The following is a 13,735-nucleotide window of genomic DNA, read 5'->3' on the forward strand; positions in this document are numbered from 1 at the left end:
AATGTTAAAGGATATTTGTACCGCGCACTATCACCACCGGAGTGGTCCCCTGCCGCTCTGGCGGTTCTGCAAGAGGGGAAGAGGGGGGGTTAGTGGGATGAAGCTCAAAGTGCAAGAGAGCAGTGATGTGCTGTTGGCGGTCTCAGCCCGGTGGGTCCGTTGGCTGGGCCTGGGGTGTTTGCGGCGGGTAGTCGTCGTGTACTGTTGTGCGAGTCTGTGTGTTTTTTTGTTTTGTTGTTGCAATGTAGTGAAGTTTGTGCGGTTTGTTGTGCTGTAGGTTTGTGGTTGTTTGGTTTGGAGTTCGAGAGGTGCATGCAGAGGGGGAGATTGTTAGTGCAATTGGTTAGTTGGCATCTTTATCCTGAATTGAGGCGCTGCGTTTCTGTAATTTCCCAGGTGGGGTTCGCCTCTGTCCTGATCTGGGTCAGTCCGGCCTTCAATGTTGCTTTCACTTCTTGCCCCCTCCTGCCCCAGCCACCCTCGCATCCCTCCCGGTCTTTCCTTCCCGTTCATACTGCTAGTACAGCTGCCAGGGTCCACAGCTCCGCTAGTGTGGTGATTACCAGTATCCTGACAGTTCCACAACACTGTGGTATCTGGTGGGTGGGCTTAGGGTGGGCTGTTGACTTCATTTCTGTGTGTGTCGCCTGTGTGTCTACTCTACCCAGCATCCTTCGTCCAGGTGCCATGGTAGCTTCTCCACATAAGGAGTTGTCCACAAATGGTTCTGGGGTTGTCCATGTCCGCTCCAGTTTAGTCATCGCTTTTCCTTTCTTTTTCGGTTTTCAGTTTGTGTCAGTGGTGTTGAAGAGCCAGGTTTTTAGTAATTTCCTGAATTTCAGGTGATTTTTGGTGTTTCTTATTTCTTTTGGGATGTTGTTCCAGGTTTTTGTGGCTAAGTGGTAGAAGGAGGTGACTCCAATTTTTTTCTTGAGGTATGGTTTTGCTTCCAGGCGGATTTCGTTGCTTGGCCTGAGGAGTCTCTTTTGGTTGTAGATTATTTTCTTTTGTAGGAATTCTGCACCTTGTCCACTGATTGCCCTGTGCGTTATGCACATTGTTTTGATGGTGATGCAATGTTTTACTGGGAGCCAGTGTAGTGTTTTGAGGGCCGGAGTGATGTGTTCTCTTCTTGATAGTTTGAGGAGTAGTCTGGCTGCTGCATTTTGGATCCGTTGTAGTTTCTTCAGGGGGTATTCTGGTATTCCGAGGTAGAGGCTGTTTGCATAGTCTATTCTTGACATGATGAGGGCGACGATAGTAAGTGTTTTGTTGTTGAAGGAGAGGAAAGGAAGGATTCTTCTTGCTGTGTGGAGGAGGAAAAAACATTTCTTGACTTGCATTTATTTGAGGTTCTAAGGTTAGGATGTTGTCCATCAGGACTCGCAGATTTTTTACTACCTTAGATGCTGATGGTGCGGTTCCCATTTCCGTTGGCCATGGGATGGCCGTATCGTTCTCTTGGTCTTTGGTTATGATCATGATTTCTGTCTTTCCTGGGTTGATTTTCAGGTTGTTGGCAGTCATCCAGTTGAAGACTTCTTTTAGACACACAATTAGGGTTGAGTGATCGGCTTGGGCGTCTTTGATTTTGTAGATGATTTGAGTATCATCAACGTAGTTGTAGCATGTAATGTTGTATTATTTGAAGATTTTGATAACCGGAGTCTGATAGATGTTGAAGTACAGTGGTGATAGTAAGGATCATTATAGCACTCCACAGTCGTTAACTCGTGGAGTAGATTTGAAGGGTTTAATCCATACGGTTTCTGTTCTGTCTGATAGGAATGATTTAGTCCAGAGCAGTGCTGTGCTTGTTATGCCTATGTCTTCTAGTCTTTTGGTTAGGGTGTCATGACTAACTGTGTCGAATGCTGCATAGAGGTCGCGTAGAATGAAGGATATCACTTGCTGCAGACCTATGTTTAAGGTTTTAAGAGTGGTAAATAGCGCACACAGCCTAATAGTGATCCCACAATCATTGGAAGTTCGAGTAGAATGAGGGCTGAGGTTGTGTTTACGTCTGCGTTAGCTTTTAGGTCCTCCCAGATGGATAGTAGTGCTGTTTCCGTTCCTCTTGCAGGTCTGAAACCGACTTGAGCTTGGTCTACCAAGTGGTGTTTTTCTACGTATTCTTGGGTTAATTTGTAAACATAGGTTTCCAGGAGTTTTGCCGGGTAGGAGATGTTTGAAATCGGTCTGTAGTTGGAGAGGTCTTCTGCGTCTCCACTTGTGTTTTTCAGAATTGGTTTGATATATGCTGATTTGAAGGTCCTTGGTACTATTCCTGTTGCTAGTGATAGGTTCAGAAGGTTTCTGTAGTATTCTGCTGGCGTTCCCTGTGCAAGGATTGATTTGTAGATGTCCAGGAACATGGATCCATGGGTGATCCAACTTTTTTGCTGTGTTTTACCAGCATTTGCGAATGCCTCTGCAGATATTTCAGGAAAGTGTTTGAGATTGTGCTGAGGTTCTGTGATAGGTTTGCTTGGTAGTATGTTGTGGTCGGTTGGTATGATTTGTATGGTTTGTCAGATGTTGTTGATTTTTTATTTTTTTGAAGCTGTCTGCCAGGTCGTTGCTTAGTTTCTCTGAGGGGGTTGGGGTGTTTCAGCAGGTTGTCTCTCTCTGCCCTACCAAGGGGTGCACATAGTGTGGACATCTGTCAGGCAGTTATGTCTGCTTCCCTGCACACTTTTGGCAAATTTTGCTTAGAGTTCTTGCCCGCTTTAGACGTGTGGCGATCCAGAGTTTCCTGGTGTAGATATTGGTTCCTCGCTGACCTCCCTTCTTAATGTTCTGTACTGCTTTGGTAGTCTTTCTAAGGTAATGAGTCTGTGGGAGGAAGGAACCCATCAGAAGAATAAATTACGTAACTTCGGTACAATTTGAATCCTCTTGGCTCTTCCTAACAGTCCTGTGAAAAGCCTGTAACCTCTTGCAGTTCTGTGGTTCCCAGAAGCTGAGTGTAGGGAAAACTCGGCGGAACCGAGGTCATGGCGCACAGCCAGAAACCTATATACCACTTGTCAGTCATGGCCTCCAAGGACACAAAACTACAGTGAGCCTCATAGTGGCTGAAGACATGCTCAAGGACAAACTGACTCTAAAATGAGCAATCTGTGGTAGGAAGCACTAATCTATGAAAACATTTCTTCTTCGCTGTAAACCAAAAGTTTGGTACTTTGCACCAGAATTGTTTGTTGCAAATGCATTCTCCAAACCTACTGAGGTTAATCTGACTTGTTGGCACCTGGCAGTGAAATTAAAAGTTGCCCGGAACTTCCTTCTGCCTAAACGTTCACTTCACATCTGACAACCTACCTTCCACCCAACACTGGAACTGTTCATTTGAATTACCTTCTGTCGAACGTTAGTTACTTGGAGGGTACAGTTGAACAGCTTAATGCCAGTCCTCCAATTCCAATATTTTCTCCTGACATGTACATTTCTGCTGGCTCTGTATGTTACTTAGCCTTTTTTGTAAGGACTGCCTTTTATAGAAAAGTCGTGAAGTAATCCATTGCTATATCTTACAAGGACTCTACTACATCTTTATTTTTACCCTGTACATTATTCAATTTCCAAGTGTACCACTGATGTTAGTCACATCTACACTTTCTGCCCGTTCCCAAACCTGAACATGCCTGTCAACAAATGTTCACCCACAGGTACATCAGTGCTTTCTCTCCTGATGGAAACCTGAGAACATTTTACAAATATTCACCTTTTGAGGTTTACTCAGCACACAAAGAATTTCAAATTACAAATATTTGGAAAACTCAACATTGATATTTCTTTAGACTTTACTATTGTAGTGCTTTGCATATATATGCAATATAGTGTGTGTTGTTGTTTACCAATTGTTTTCGTTTTCTAATTAATGTTATCAATGCCTGACTACTTTCTAAACTGTTCCTTTGTTCCCTTGCAGGCAATAGAAACCATTGAATCAGTGACAGACCACAAGGTGATTGAATACACAAACTACAATTGTAAAATATGCATTTTCATAATTGAAAGTGTTTATAATCAGTAGCACTTAGGAATTCATTAAGATGAGGTTGCTTGTGTGACAGTTTCTCTTAAACTTCTTACATCTAAGAGCTCTACCTCATTACGAATTAATCCTCAGTTGGAAAGCCTGTACATGTTCCATCTAAGCAAATGTTTCCTATTGATTTACAATATACCACTGTATAAGAGAACCGGGGCTAAGACTCCATCCTGTTATCTGTAAAGAGGTTTATTCTGCTGGCAAAGTTATGTTTTTTTTTAGCTATCAGAAACGTAAAATTCTAATATATTCCTTCCTTCCACAGATCCATCTTCTCCAGTGCAAGTTGTTCTCAAACTCTTTCAGCCAGTGGGGCACAGTATGGCTCTGTTGCGTGCCAAGAAGCTGGATCTGAAATCGGGGCCTGTATCTATCGAGCCAGTCGTGCGTCATGACTTTAGTTCTTTTTTTCCACTCACTCCGTACGCTTCTTGGAACACAGCCCTTTCTACCTATTTTTCTGCATCATGCCTCATACCCTGAAGCCCTGCTCTGATTCTAGGAGACCAGTGTCACTGACAAATCCCCCCAAGATAGGCCTTTATTTCCTTCTGGAGGATACCCACACTGAGTATTGTGGTTTCTATCAACACATGCAACCTACATCCCTCTGGGAGAATCTGCAAAAAATCATCAAATACATCCACAATGGGCGGTAAGAGGACAGCGTTAGATCCTTTCATTGATGCATACTTTATCTGTCCACGATGTTCAGGAGGAAGAGGACCCTTTGTCAAAGAAATACAAGAAGATGAAACAGCACAGGAAGGGGTCCTGTTCTCTCGGTGGACTCCAGACGTCACTATTGTTCTTCCGCTAAGAGTCAACTGTCACTCCTACTCCAGGGATGCTAATGAGACGTCACAGTCATGAACTACCCCACTAAGTCTCCATCACCAGGACAGTGGGAAGAATGTAGGCTCATGGTCCTTGACATCCAAAGGGCCCAGTGGTTCAAGTCTCCTTTGTAGAGTCAAAGTCAGCTGATTTTCCTTCCTTAACATGACACTTGACACTGACAATTTTTGGGGCGAAAGCAAATAAGTCCTTGGAGATGTTTAAAGGATAGTTCCGGGACTTTTTTTTTATTGTTCCTATGGTTCGGCCATGTGTTTTTAAGCATAAATCGGTAGATCGTAGAAAACTTTCCTATGGACCTTACCCGACTTTTCGTCCATTAACGCACTCGAAAACATCCGCCATTTTATGATAATCCTATCATTTCCCCCCTTCGCCCTGGCTCACCTGCTTTTGCGGCACTAAATCAAATCCCCCGCCCCTGAGCCTGACATCAGCAGACGCGTACCGCCCATTTCCCAACGCCAAAGCACGTTTCGTGTCAACAATCGCTGCGCCTCAGCTAATGAAGTGTCGCCATGGAAATGGCAGGACGCCTCTTTCCTCTATAAGTATAAACACACCGTTTCACAACACACAGCAGCAGATTTTCGAATCCATTCCTCTCTCTGTGTTACTTTGAGTATTCTGTGACTCGTTTCTGTGCTCTGGTCAGCTACCTTCGCCGCTTCTAGGCCTTGTGAACACCTGTACCATCTCTGTAAATTATTTTACTTTCTTTACCACACAATGGCTACAATAATGCCGTATATGTACGAGCCCGAGTACACCGAGGAAGAACTACTGGAAAGGCAAGCACGCGAAAACGATGGGGATTCGGACGGCAGTTGGGAGGACCAGTCAACGGATGAAGAGCCTGGACCATGTCGCATGGACGGCGTCTCCACCTGGTGCACGTGCAATCGGTGCGAGCTAATGCCAACTGAGGAGGAGAACTGCTGCTGCCGTGAAAATTCCGGGTGCTTGGCACAGCTTGCCTCCTCCACATCGAGCGGCGTTCCTTTTGGCCCTTTCCCTCTTTCAGCCATTGTGGTAGGAATCGAGGGCCCTCCAGTAAGGAAGCCCAGAAGCATTTCCTTCACCACAGGATGGCCCAGAGAAATAGAATTTCAATGGATTGCTTTTCTCCCACAGATTCCACATCTTGATAGATATCCATCATCCAGCTCTGCTGCTCAAACGTTTTGCCAGAGTGTGTAGTGGACCTCGACTCAGGCGTCGATCCGTCTTGTCTGGCTCTCGATCGTCGGCTCCGGAAGTGACATCAGGCATTGTATATATAGTACGTCACTACGCCCCATGCTTCAGTTCCTGCATCGGGAACACGGCTCTAGTTTACTCGATGATTTTTCTTACAATTTGTACATTTTCCTTCAAAAACCTCAACGCGATGTCGTTTCACAGGGTTTCGGGCTTCAAACGATGCAGCGATTTAGGGCCGGGAAACTGGCCTTGGGCCTACTGTGTGCCAAGTGTCCGGTGCGGTCGCTCCTCTGGTCTTCGGAGGCCAAGACTGCGGAGCCGACCCCCAACAAGGGGAAGGAACGACATTGCAAGAAGACCAAGAAACTATCCCATTCCAGAAGCCATTCCTCGTCGTCTTCCTTGCGGAAGAAGCGGTACCACCACTATTGACGCAAGTCCTGTTCGTTGTCGGAACAAAGTAAGCCTTCGGCAGGGCCGACCACTCTGGAATAGTGGGAACGTTTTAAAACTTTTTATGCACGAAATGTTTAAAAGGCAGTCTACTGTAGGTGCTGCTCTGGCTTCAGACCAGCAAGCTTGGGTGGCAGAAGCGGCGATCGGTGCTCCCGACTCCAAGCTGGCCACTCTGTCAACGACTTCGAGATCGAAAAAACGCCTTTGAGCGTCACGCCTGCTAGGCAGAAATCGCTGAAAGGCCGAGGCCCAAGGTGTCCATCAGTGATCCAAGCCTCCGAAAGAACCATCAGCATTGAAAGTCACTTTGGCCTCGAAGCCTATTCTGTCGGCGATGAAGCCCTCGGCGTCGACAGTCTGGAATGGTTTGTTTGTGCCGTTATCGCGATCAGGGTTCTTTAACTCTATACAATCCATCTGTGGCGTTGATGATCAGGTCGACCCCGTTTACACGGGAGCCGGCGGTGTGTCGATTTTCTCGACGACAAAGTTGCTTTATTGGCCCTGGCACAAGGTTTACAGGACGCTAGTGGTCTGGATACTTCTCCATACCTAGAATTGCACCAAAACCAGCCGTATACCCATACTAATGTCAAGTTCAGGGTTCTGGTTGACAGGGTTGTTGACACCCTTGAGCTGAAGGCGTCAACAACATCTCTCCAAGGGTGTGAGCTCACTGATAATCCTGGATGAGGGTCCCACAGTTGAGCATAACATGCCATTTAATCCAGCCATTGCCGACCCTTTATTCTCCTTATGGCAGCACCCTTGTACTATTCCCTCTGTAAAGGCCAATTTTACATGGAAGTATAGGCTGTCAAGAGGAGACCCTTCTTTCCTCGCTGCACACCCTTCTCCGGAAGGGCTGGTTGTACAGGCTGCCACTATTTCCACAAGACCAGCGGCATCCACTTCCAATCTACCTACAGACACAGAGGGGAAGAAAACAGATGTGTTAGCCAGGAAGGTGTTCACCTCTGGCAGCATGGCGCTCAAATCTGCAAACATTGCCTATACTTTTTCGGCTTATGGAAAGCTGTGGAACATGCTGCTGAATAAGTCCCTGCGGGTGCCATGCGGGACAGATTTTTACAGCTGGTGGAGGATGGGAAAGGGGTAGCCAAGCAGTCATTGCAAACAGGCGTGGACGTAGCAGACTGCGTTGGTCGATCAATGGGTTCAGCAGTGGTAATGAGACTGCAGGCCTACCTGACAAATTCTGGCTTCTTCCCGAATGTTCAGAACAGGTTGCTGGACATGCCCTTTAAGGGAGACATGCTTTTTTCGGTCAGAAAGCTGACGAATACTTGTACAAGTTTAAGGAATCCAAGATGGCTGCTAAATCACTGGGCTTAGCGGCGCAGCCGGCCAAGACTGCTTTCAGCTTTGCCTCCTGAGGCAGGGGCTATAGGCATTATGTACCCTATGGCAGGAAGGTGCAGCTCCCACAAGCCAGGCAGAGCCAGAGGCGCTTCTCGCGTCCCGGAAGGGGCAGAGGGGCCTCCAGAGGCCAACAAGCAGCAACAGCGGCAGGGTCACCCACGTCCTCTAAGCTACTTTGATTTCCCCTCCCACGATGCACCGGTTGGTGGACGGTTGGCAGGGCATTGGCTGCAGTGGCAGGAGATAACCTCTAACGCCTGGGCCCTGCAGTTGATTCAGTGGGGTTGTTGGCCCTTTCTAAAGAGACCACTGGACAAACCCCCACTTCCCCCAATCCAGCTGGGACAGGAGCTCCAGGCAGAACTGAGAGCCCTGTTAACTAAGGGTGCCGTGGAAGAGGTACCTTCCAAACAGAGAGGATCGGGCCGGTATTCACAGTATTTCCTAGTACCCAAGAAGGGAAGAGGTCTCTGTCCCATTCTGGACCTCAGGGCCCTAAACAAGTTTCTGAGGAAAGACAAATTCAGGATGGTGACGTTGGGAGAAATTCTCCATGCTCTCAAACTTCAGGACTGGCTGGTGTCAATAGACCTGCAGGATGCTTCTTTCCATTTCTTTTCATACACCAAAAGCACAGGACGTATTTGCGGCTCATCTTCGGAGATCCAGGGTCCACGTATTCCTGTACCTGGACAACTGGCAGATCTGGGGGAAGTCAACGGGGCAAGTTTTGTCTCACTGGGAGGACACCTGCCTACTACTGCACAGGCTGGGCTTATCCCTCAACTTGAAGTCCCATTTGGCACCATTTCAATGGCTCCAGTTCATCGGAGCAGTCCTAGACACTCGGTAGGGAAGCCTTTTCCTCCTGAAGAGAGAGTCAGCAATATAGCCCAGATTGTGCATTGGTTTCAGAACCACGCCACCCTACCAGCGGCTGCTTTCCTCCGCCTTTTGGGTCTCATGGCCTCTTGTATTTTTATAGTGCCAGAGGCCAGGCTGTGCATAAGACCCCTTCAGTGGCTATTGAGGGACCAGTGGTCTCAGTATCTGGGAGCATTCACGGATCACCTCTGTGTCCAGCTAGGTAGTCCGCAAACTCAGTTGGTGGAGCACGCGCAGAAATCTCATGGCGGGGGAACCGTTCTGGCTTCCTTGGGCTTAGGCCTGAGCGGTCACGGATGGGTCTCTGAAGGGTTGGGAGCTCACTGCGAGGATCTGCAGGTGAGCAGCCTGTTCTTCATCAGAAGCCAGGTGGCACATCAACAGGCTGGAATTGAGGGCCAACTGAGGGCCTTGAACCCGTCTCTCGGGAAAGAAGCGTGTCTTCGTACTGACCGACAACACAGTGGCCATGCACTACCTCAACAAGCAGGGTGGTGTGCACTCCCGCCCCCTCTGCACAGAGGCAATACAGCTATGGTTCTGGTTACGAGAGAACCAAATCTCGATCTCTGCAATTAATATGGCGGGAATGGAGAACACCTTGGCGGATGCTCTGAGCAGGCAGAGCACGGTCTCACACGAGTGGGAACTGAGCCAGGAAGTCCTAGAGGAGGTCTCCGCTCTCTCGGGTACCCCAGCAGTGGATCTGTTCGCCACGGAGTCCAACCGGAAGTGAAAACAATTTTGCTTGAGGGAATTCCCAGCAATCGGGGGCGGGGGTGGGGGGGATGTGTTTCTGGTGAATTGGGCCTTCCCTCTCCACTACGCCTTACCTCTGATTCCTGTCATTCCATGGGTTCTCAGGAGGTTGAAGAGATTTCAAGCAACCATGATCACCCCGGATTGGGCGAGGAGAACATGGAACTGCGATCTCTTGGATCTGACAATATGTCAGCCTCACCGGTTGCCTCTGCGTCCGAATCTCCTGAACCAGTCAGAGGGTTGAGCGCTCCACCCGACCCCGCATTCCCTCAACCTACATGCGTGGCTCTGGAGAGGATGTGGTATGATGACTGGGACCTCTCAGAGGAGGTACTTGAGGTGTTGCTGGCTGCACGCAGACCTTCTACAAGAATTTGTTAGAACTGATTTTTTATACTCTGGCCTGGTGGACAGATGTATAGAAGGCCAACCAATATTGTGACGGGACAAATCTGGGTAGCTGGAGTTAAACCATTTCAAGGTAGCAGTGATGAGGGTCTAGGCTAAGTCTAATAACAGATTACATATAAACAGTCACTGATTGAGGGCATCATACAAATCAAACCCATGTAAAAGAAAGTACAGATTAGATTATGCACTAATAGTCCACTGAGAGTTAACCCTAACTTTATTTGTCCTTCCTTAAATTGTCTGGGGTCTTATGCCCAAAAGTTCAGGACAGTTCTGACAAAGTTTGGGAACCTGTAAAAAAATGAAGGTAGGGTCTCTGGGGTCCAGTGAACAGTTCCAAGGGTTAGAGGACATTGGGGGTCATTATGACTATGGCGGTAGCTGTGCCGGTAATTATGAATTTTCTGGCACCCGGCAATGGGCAGTTACCAGGGCACTACAGCCCTGGCAGACCCGGTAATTTACCATTGCCGGGTGCCGGAAAATATTACTCATTCCCATTTGAGTCCCATTAGACTCAATGGGAATGGGGAGGACGGATGCACCGGCACCATTGTTGAATGGTGCCAGTGCATCCGTCTAGATATGCAATAACTTGTAGTTTGCCGGTCCAGAACAAAATGGTACCGGCATGCTTACCTGTAGCATTGTTTCCGTACCGGCAAACTTGTAAAGAGGCCCAATGTATTCTAACTAATAGAAGTGTCCCCAACTTTCGGAAGGCTTGCTCCAGCAAGCTATGGTAAAACCAAAGTATAGTAAAGGTTTTGTAAAAGTTATGAAAACTTTAAAAGGGAGTTTAGAGGTAGGTAAGAACTGTAGTTTACCCCCACTACTCTGATTCTTCACCAGACTTGGCAGGTCAATGGACGAGGTCTGAGGTTGCTTTTCCTGCCGTTAGTCGCAGTCCTCGATTCGCAGGGCTTTCAGATTCGAGCTGATCTCCGTTCGGTGTCCTTCGCTGGTGCAAGGACTCTCGGATGAAGAATGCAGCACAACTCGATGCAGCACCCCTCTCAGGACTGGACTCGGTTTAGGTAAGCTGTTTTAGGCGGTGGTTACCGCAGCATGGCTACGCAAAGGGCCTCACCTGTCACAGTCAGACATTCCCTCCTATCTCGGGTCCCCTGGAAGCTAGGATGCATGGTGAGTCCGGGTCGAAACTGAACGTCGGCAGCACAGTAGACCAAACTCAGAGCTGGTCAGCCACAGGACGGTCCCAGGACACATCCGAAGGCTCTTTTTTGCAGGGTACCGAGAAGACGTCAGGAATGGATGTTCCCTGCACTCCAAGGGTCGCAGCTCCCTCACAGGGCTGCTGAATATCACGAGCAAGCTGGGGCTAAACAAGGACAGCAGCAGAAGTTGGTCGCCACGCTTCCTTCAGACGGATCTCCGGTCTCTTCACGGGTCTCACAGGTTGACAGGAGTCTTGGCTCCTTCAGGTTACTCAAGAATTTCTGAAGAATGGATGCAGGGGTCGTCTTCGTATCCTAAGCCAGGTAAAAGCCGAAACTCCCACTAGCAGGACTAGCCCACACACACACACACACACACACACACACACACACACACACCCCAGCAATGGTCCAATTAGGCTCACTGGCGGGAACACTCATGCATACCACTCGGACACACTGAAACCAGTTTGTGGATTGGGACCAGACAGTCCCAGCCTACATCCTGCCAGCAAACAAACACAGCCCTCCAGTAGCCCGCCAAAAGCTTCTGCTTTCCCGGGCACTGGAAGGCCATATAAGGATTTTCCCTTCCTCACAAGCCTGGAAGAAGGCTAAAAAACAAGATGGCCAAAGGACAAGCGAAAAACCATGTTGCACGGACATGTATGGACACAGTTAGTAGCCAAACACAGTAATTCTAAAAGGATTTTTGGGCAAAACAAAAAGTGTACCCTGTTGTACTGCATGGTAAAATGCGTTGTACAATGATATAAAGTTGCCACAAGTGATAACATAGTTGCATGACTAAGGGAAGCAATCTTTCCCAGTACTGACAGCCTGAAGGACATTTCTGTTTCCCCATAACAGATGAGCAAAAGACAGTGTAGTGAAGCTTTTTTTTAAAACAATTTTTATTGGTTTTATTACAAAAAACAACACAAACCAAACTTGCAGTGCATATGATAACATTTGAAATTACATCACTCCTTCTGTGTCCACTGCTTCTCCCGCACCCTCCCCCTCGATCAAGCCTACTCTTGTTCAGGTTCCATTTCTTCGTCTTGCAGTAGGGATTCCTCTTCCATGGTCCCTGTTGGGTCCCGATCACTTAGTCGGTCTTGCGGGGGCCCAAATCCCGTAGCTATTAGATATTTCAAGGCCATCAGGGTTTCAGCCTCCTCCTCTCCCCCCAAACCACAGGTTTCTTGCCATACTGTGGTTTCCGCTTCAGCCCATTTTTTAGAACTTTCCACCATACTTCTATTCTCGGTCTATGGCATGCCTTCCACCCCATGGCGATTCTTTGCTTGGCGAGTACATACGCCAGATCTTTTAGTTTGCTTATATGCTGGAGTTTTCATGGTCTGGGAAACCCCCTTATCAGGCAAGCCCACGCTGTATCCACCACTATCTTAATACCTTTCTCTTCCAGCTTTTGTGGTACTTCTCCCCAAAACCTTTCAATTACTGGACATGTCCAGAACATGTGGACCATTCCCACGTTTTCTTCATCACATTTGGGGCATGATTGTCGACCCGTGTTTTTGAATTTGGCTATCCTTTGGGGTGTCATATACACCCTGTGAGTTATATATAACTGTATCTGCTGTAGTCTTGCATTCCTTGACACTTTCTTGTGGTACCCCTGGGCTCGCTCCCACATCCCATCACTCATTGGGACACCCACTTCCTCCTCCCAGTCCTGTCTCAATTGTGCCACTTCCTTTCCCGCTTTAGACCTCATCAGCTCATATATCCTAGATATCTTGTGTCCTCCTTCTGCTATGTCATATATTATATCTATGGTGGCATCCGGTTGGTCTTCTAATACTACTTCGGACCATGTCTCTTTAATTCTCTGCACCACCCTATGACATGTGATATGTTGTCTTGTGTGTAGCCCCGTTTCCTCCTCCAGCATCTCCAAGTCTTTTATCTTCCCCTCCTGCCATAGATCACCTATTGTAGCTATCCAAACTGGTTCCCAGTACTTCCTAATCATCATTCGTAATTGCTTTTCATTTCCTGCCAATGCAACCAGTGGCACTTGCGGCTAACACGGGGATGGGTTCTACATTATCTGGCAGGCCATGCGCTGTGTCTCCCTCCCTAATATGATCTTTGGGCGCTCTTCCATCTCCGCTCGGGGTAACCACATCATTTCTTTTAAAAAGTATGGGGCACAGTCCAGTCGAAACAGTCTGGATTCTGAGATTGGTTCTTCCGAGAGCCATTTTGCTACTTATTGTAGCTGGTTTGCTATGTAGTAGATTTCATAGTTTGGTAGTTTTTTACCCCCTTTCTGGTGTGGGTTTTGTAACTTCTAAAGGGTCACTCTGTTTCTCGTCCCATGCCAGAGGAATTCCCTGCATATGCTGTGTGTCCTAGAAAAGAGTCGCCTTGAAATGAGGTATGGGATATTCCCAAAGTAATGCAATAATCTTGGCAGGACCACCATTTTCAGCATTGCCCCTCGTCCCATCATCGCCAATGAGAGCTTCAGCCAAAACTTCATACTATTTTCAATGCCCTTAATTGC

At 47.6% G+C, this 13,735-nt stretch overlaps 1 protein-coding gene across 5 annotated transcripts in view; it reads left to right on the forward strand.

Moving 5' to 3' along the window:
• Window positions 1-13,735, forward strand: part of FANCD2 (FA complementation group D2) — a 2,923,540-nt gene that overhangs the window by 895,565 nt on the left and 2,014,240 nt on the right. For all 5 annotated transcript variants that reach the window (XM_069644087.1, XM_069644091.1, XM_069644090.1 and 2 more), the window contains exon 14: window positions 3,935-3,970. In XM_069644087.1, coding sequence (XP_069500188.1) covers window positions 3,935-3,970 — 36 coding nt within the window. The remainder of the gene's footprint in view (window positions 1-3,934; window positions 3,971-13,735) is intronic.

This window comes from Ambystoma mexicanum, chromosome 2p (genome assembly GCF_040938575.1).
Source record: "Ambystoma mexicanum isolate Mex_15411 chromosome 2p, UKY_AmexF1_1, whole genome shotgun sequence".
NCBI lineage: Eukaryota > Metazoa > Chordata > Amphibia > Caudata > Ambystomatidae > Ambystoma > Ambystoma mexicanum.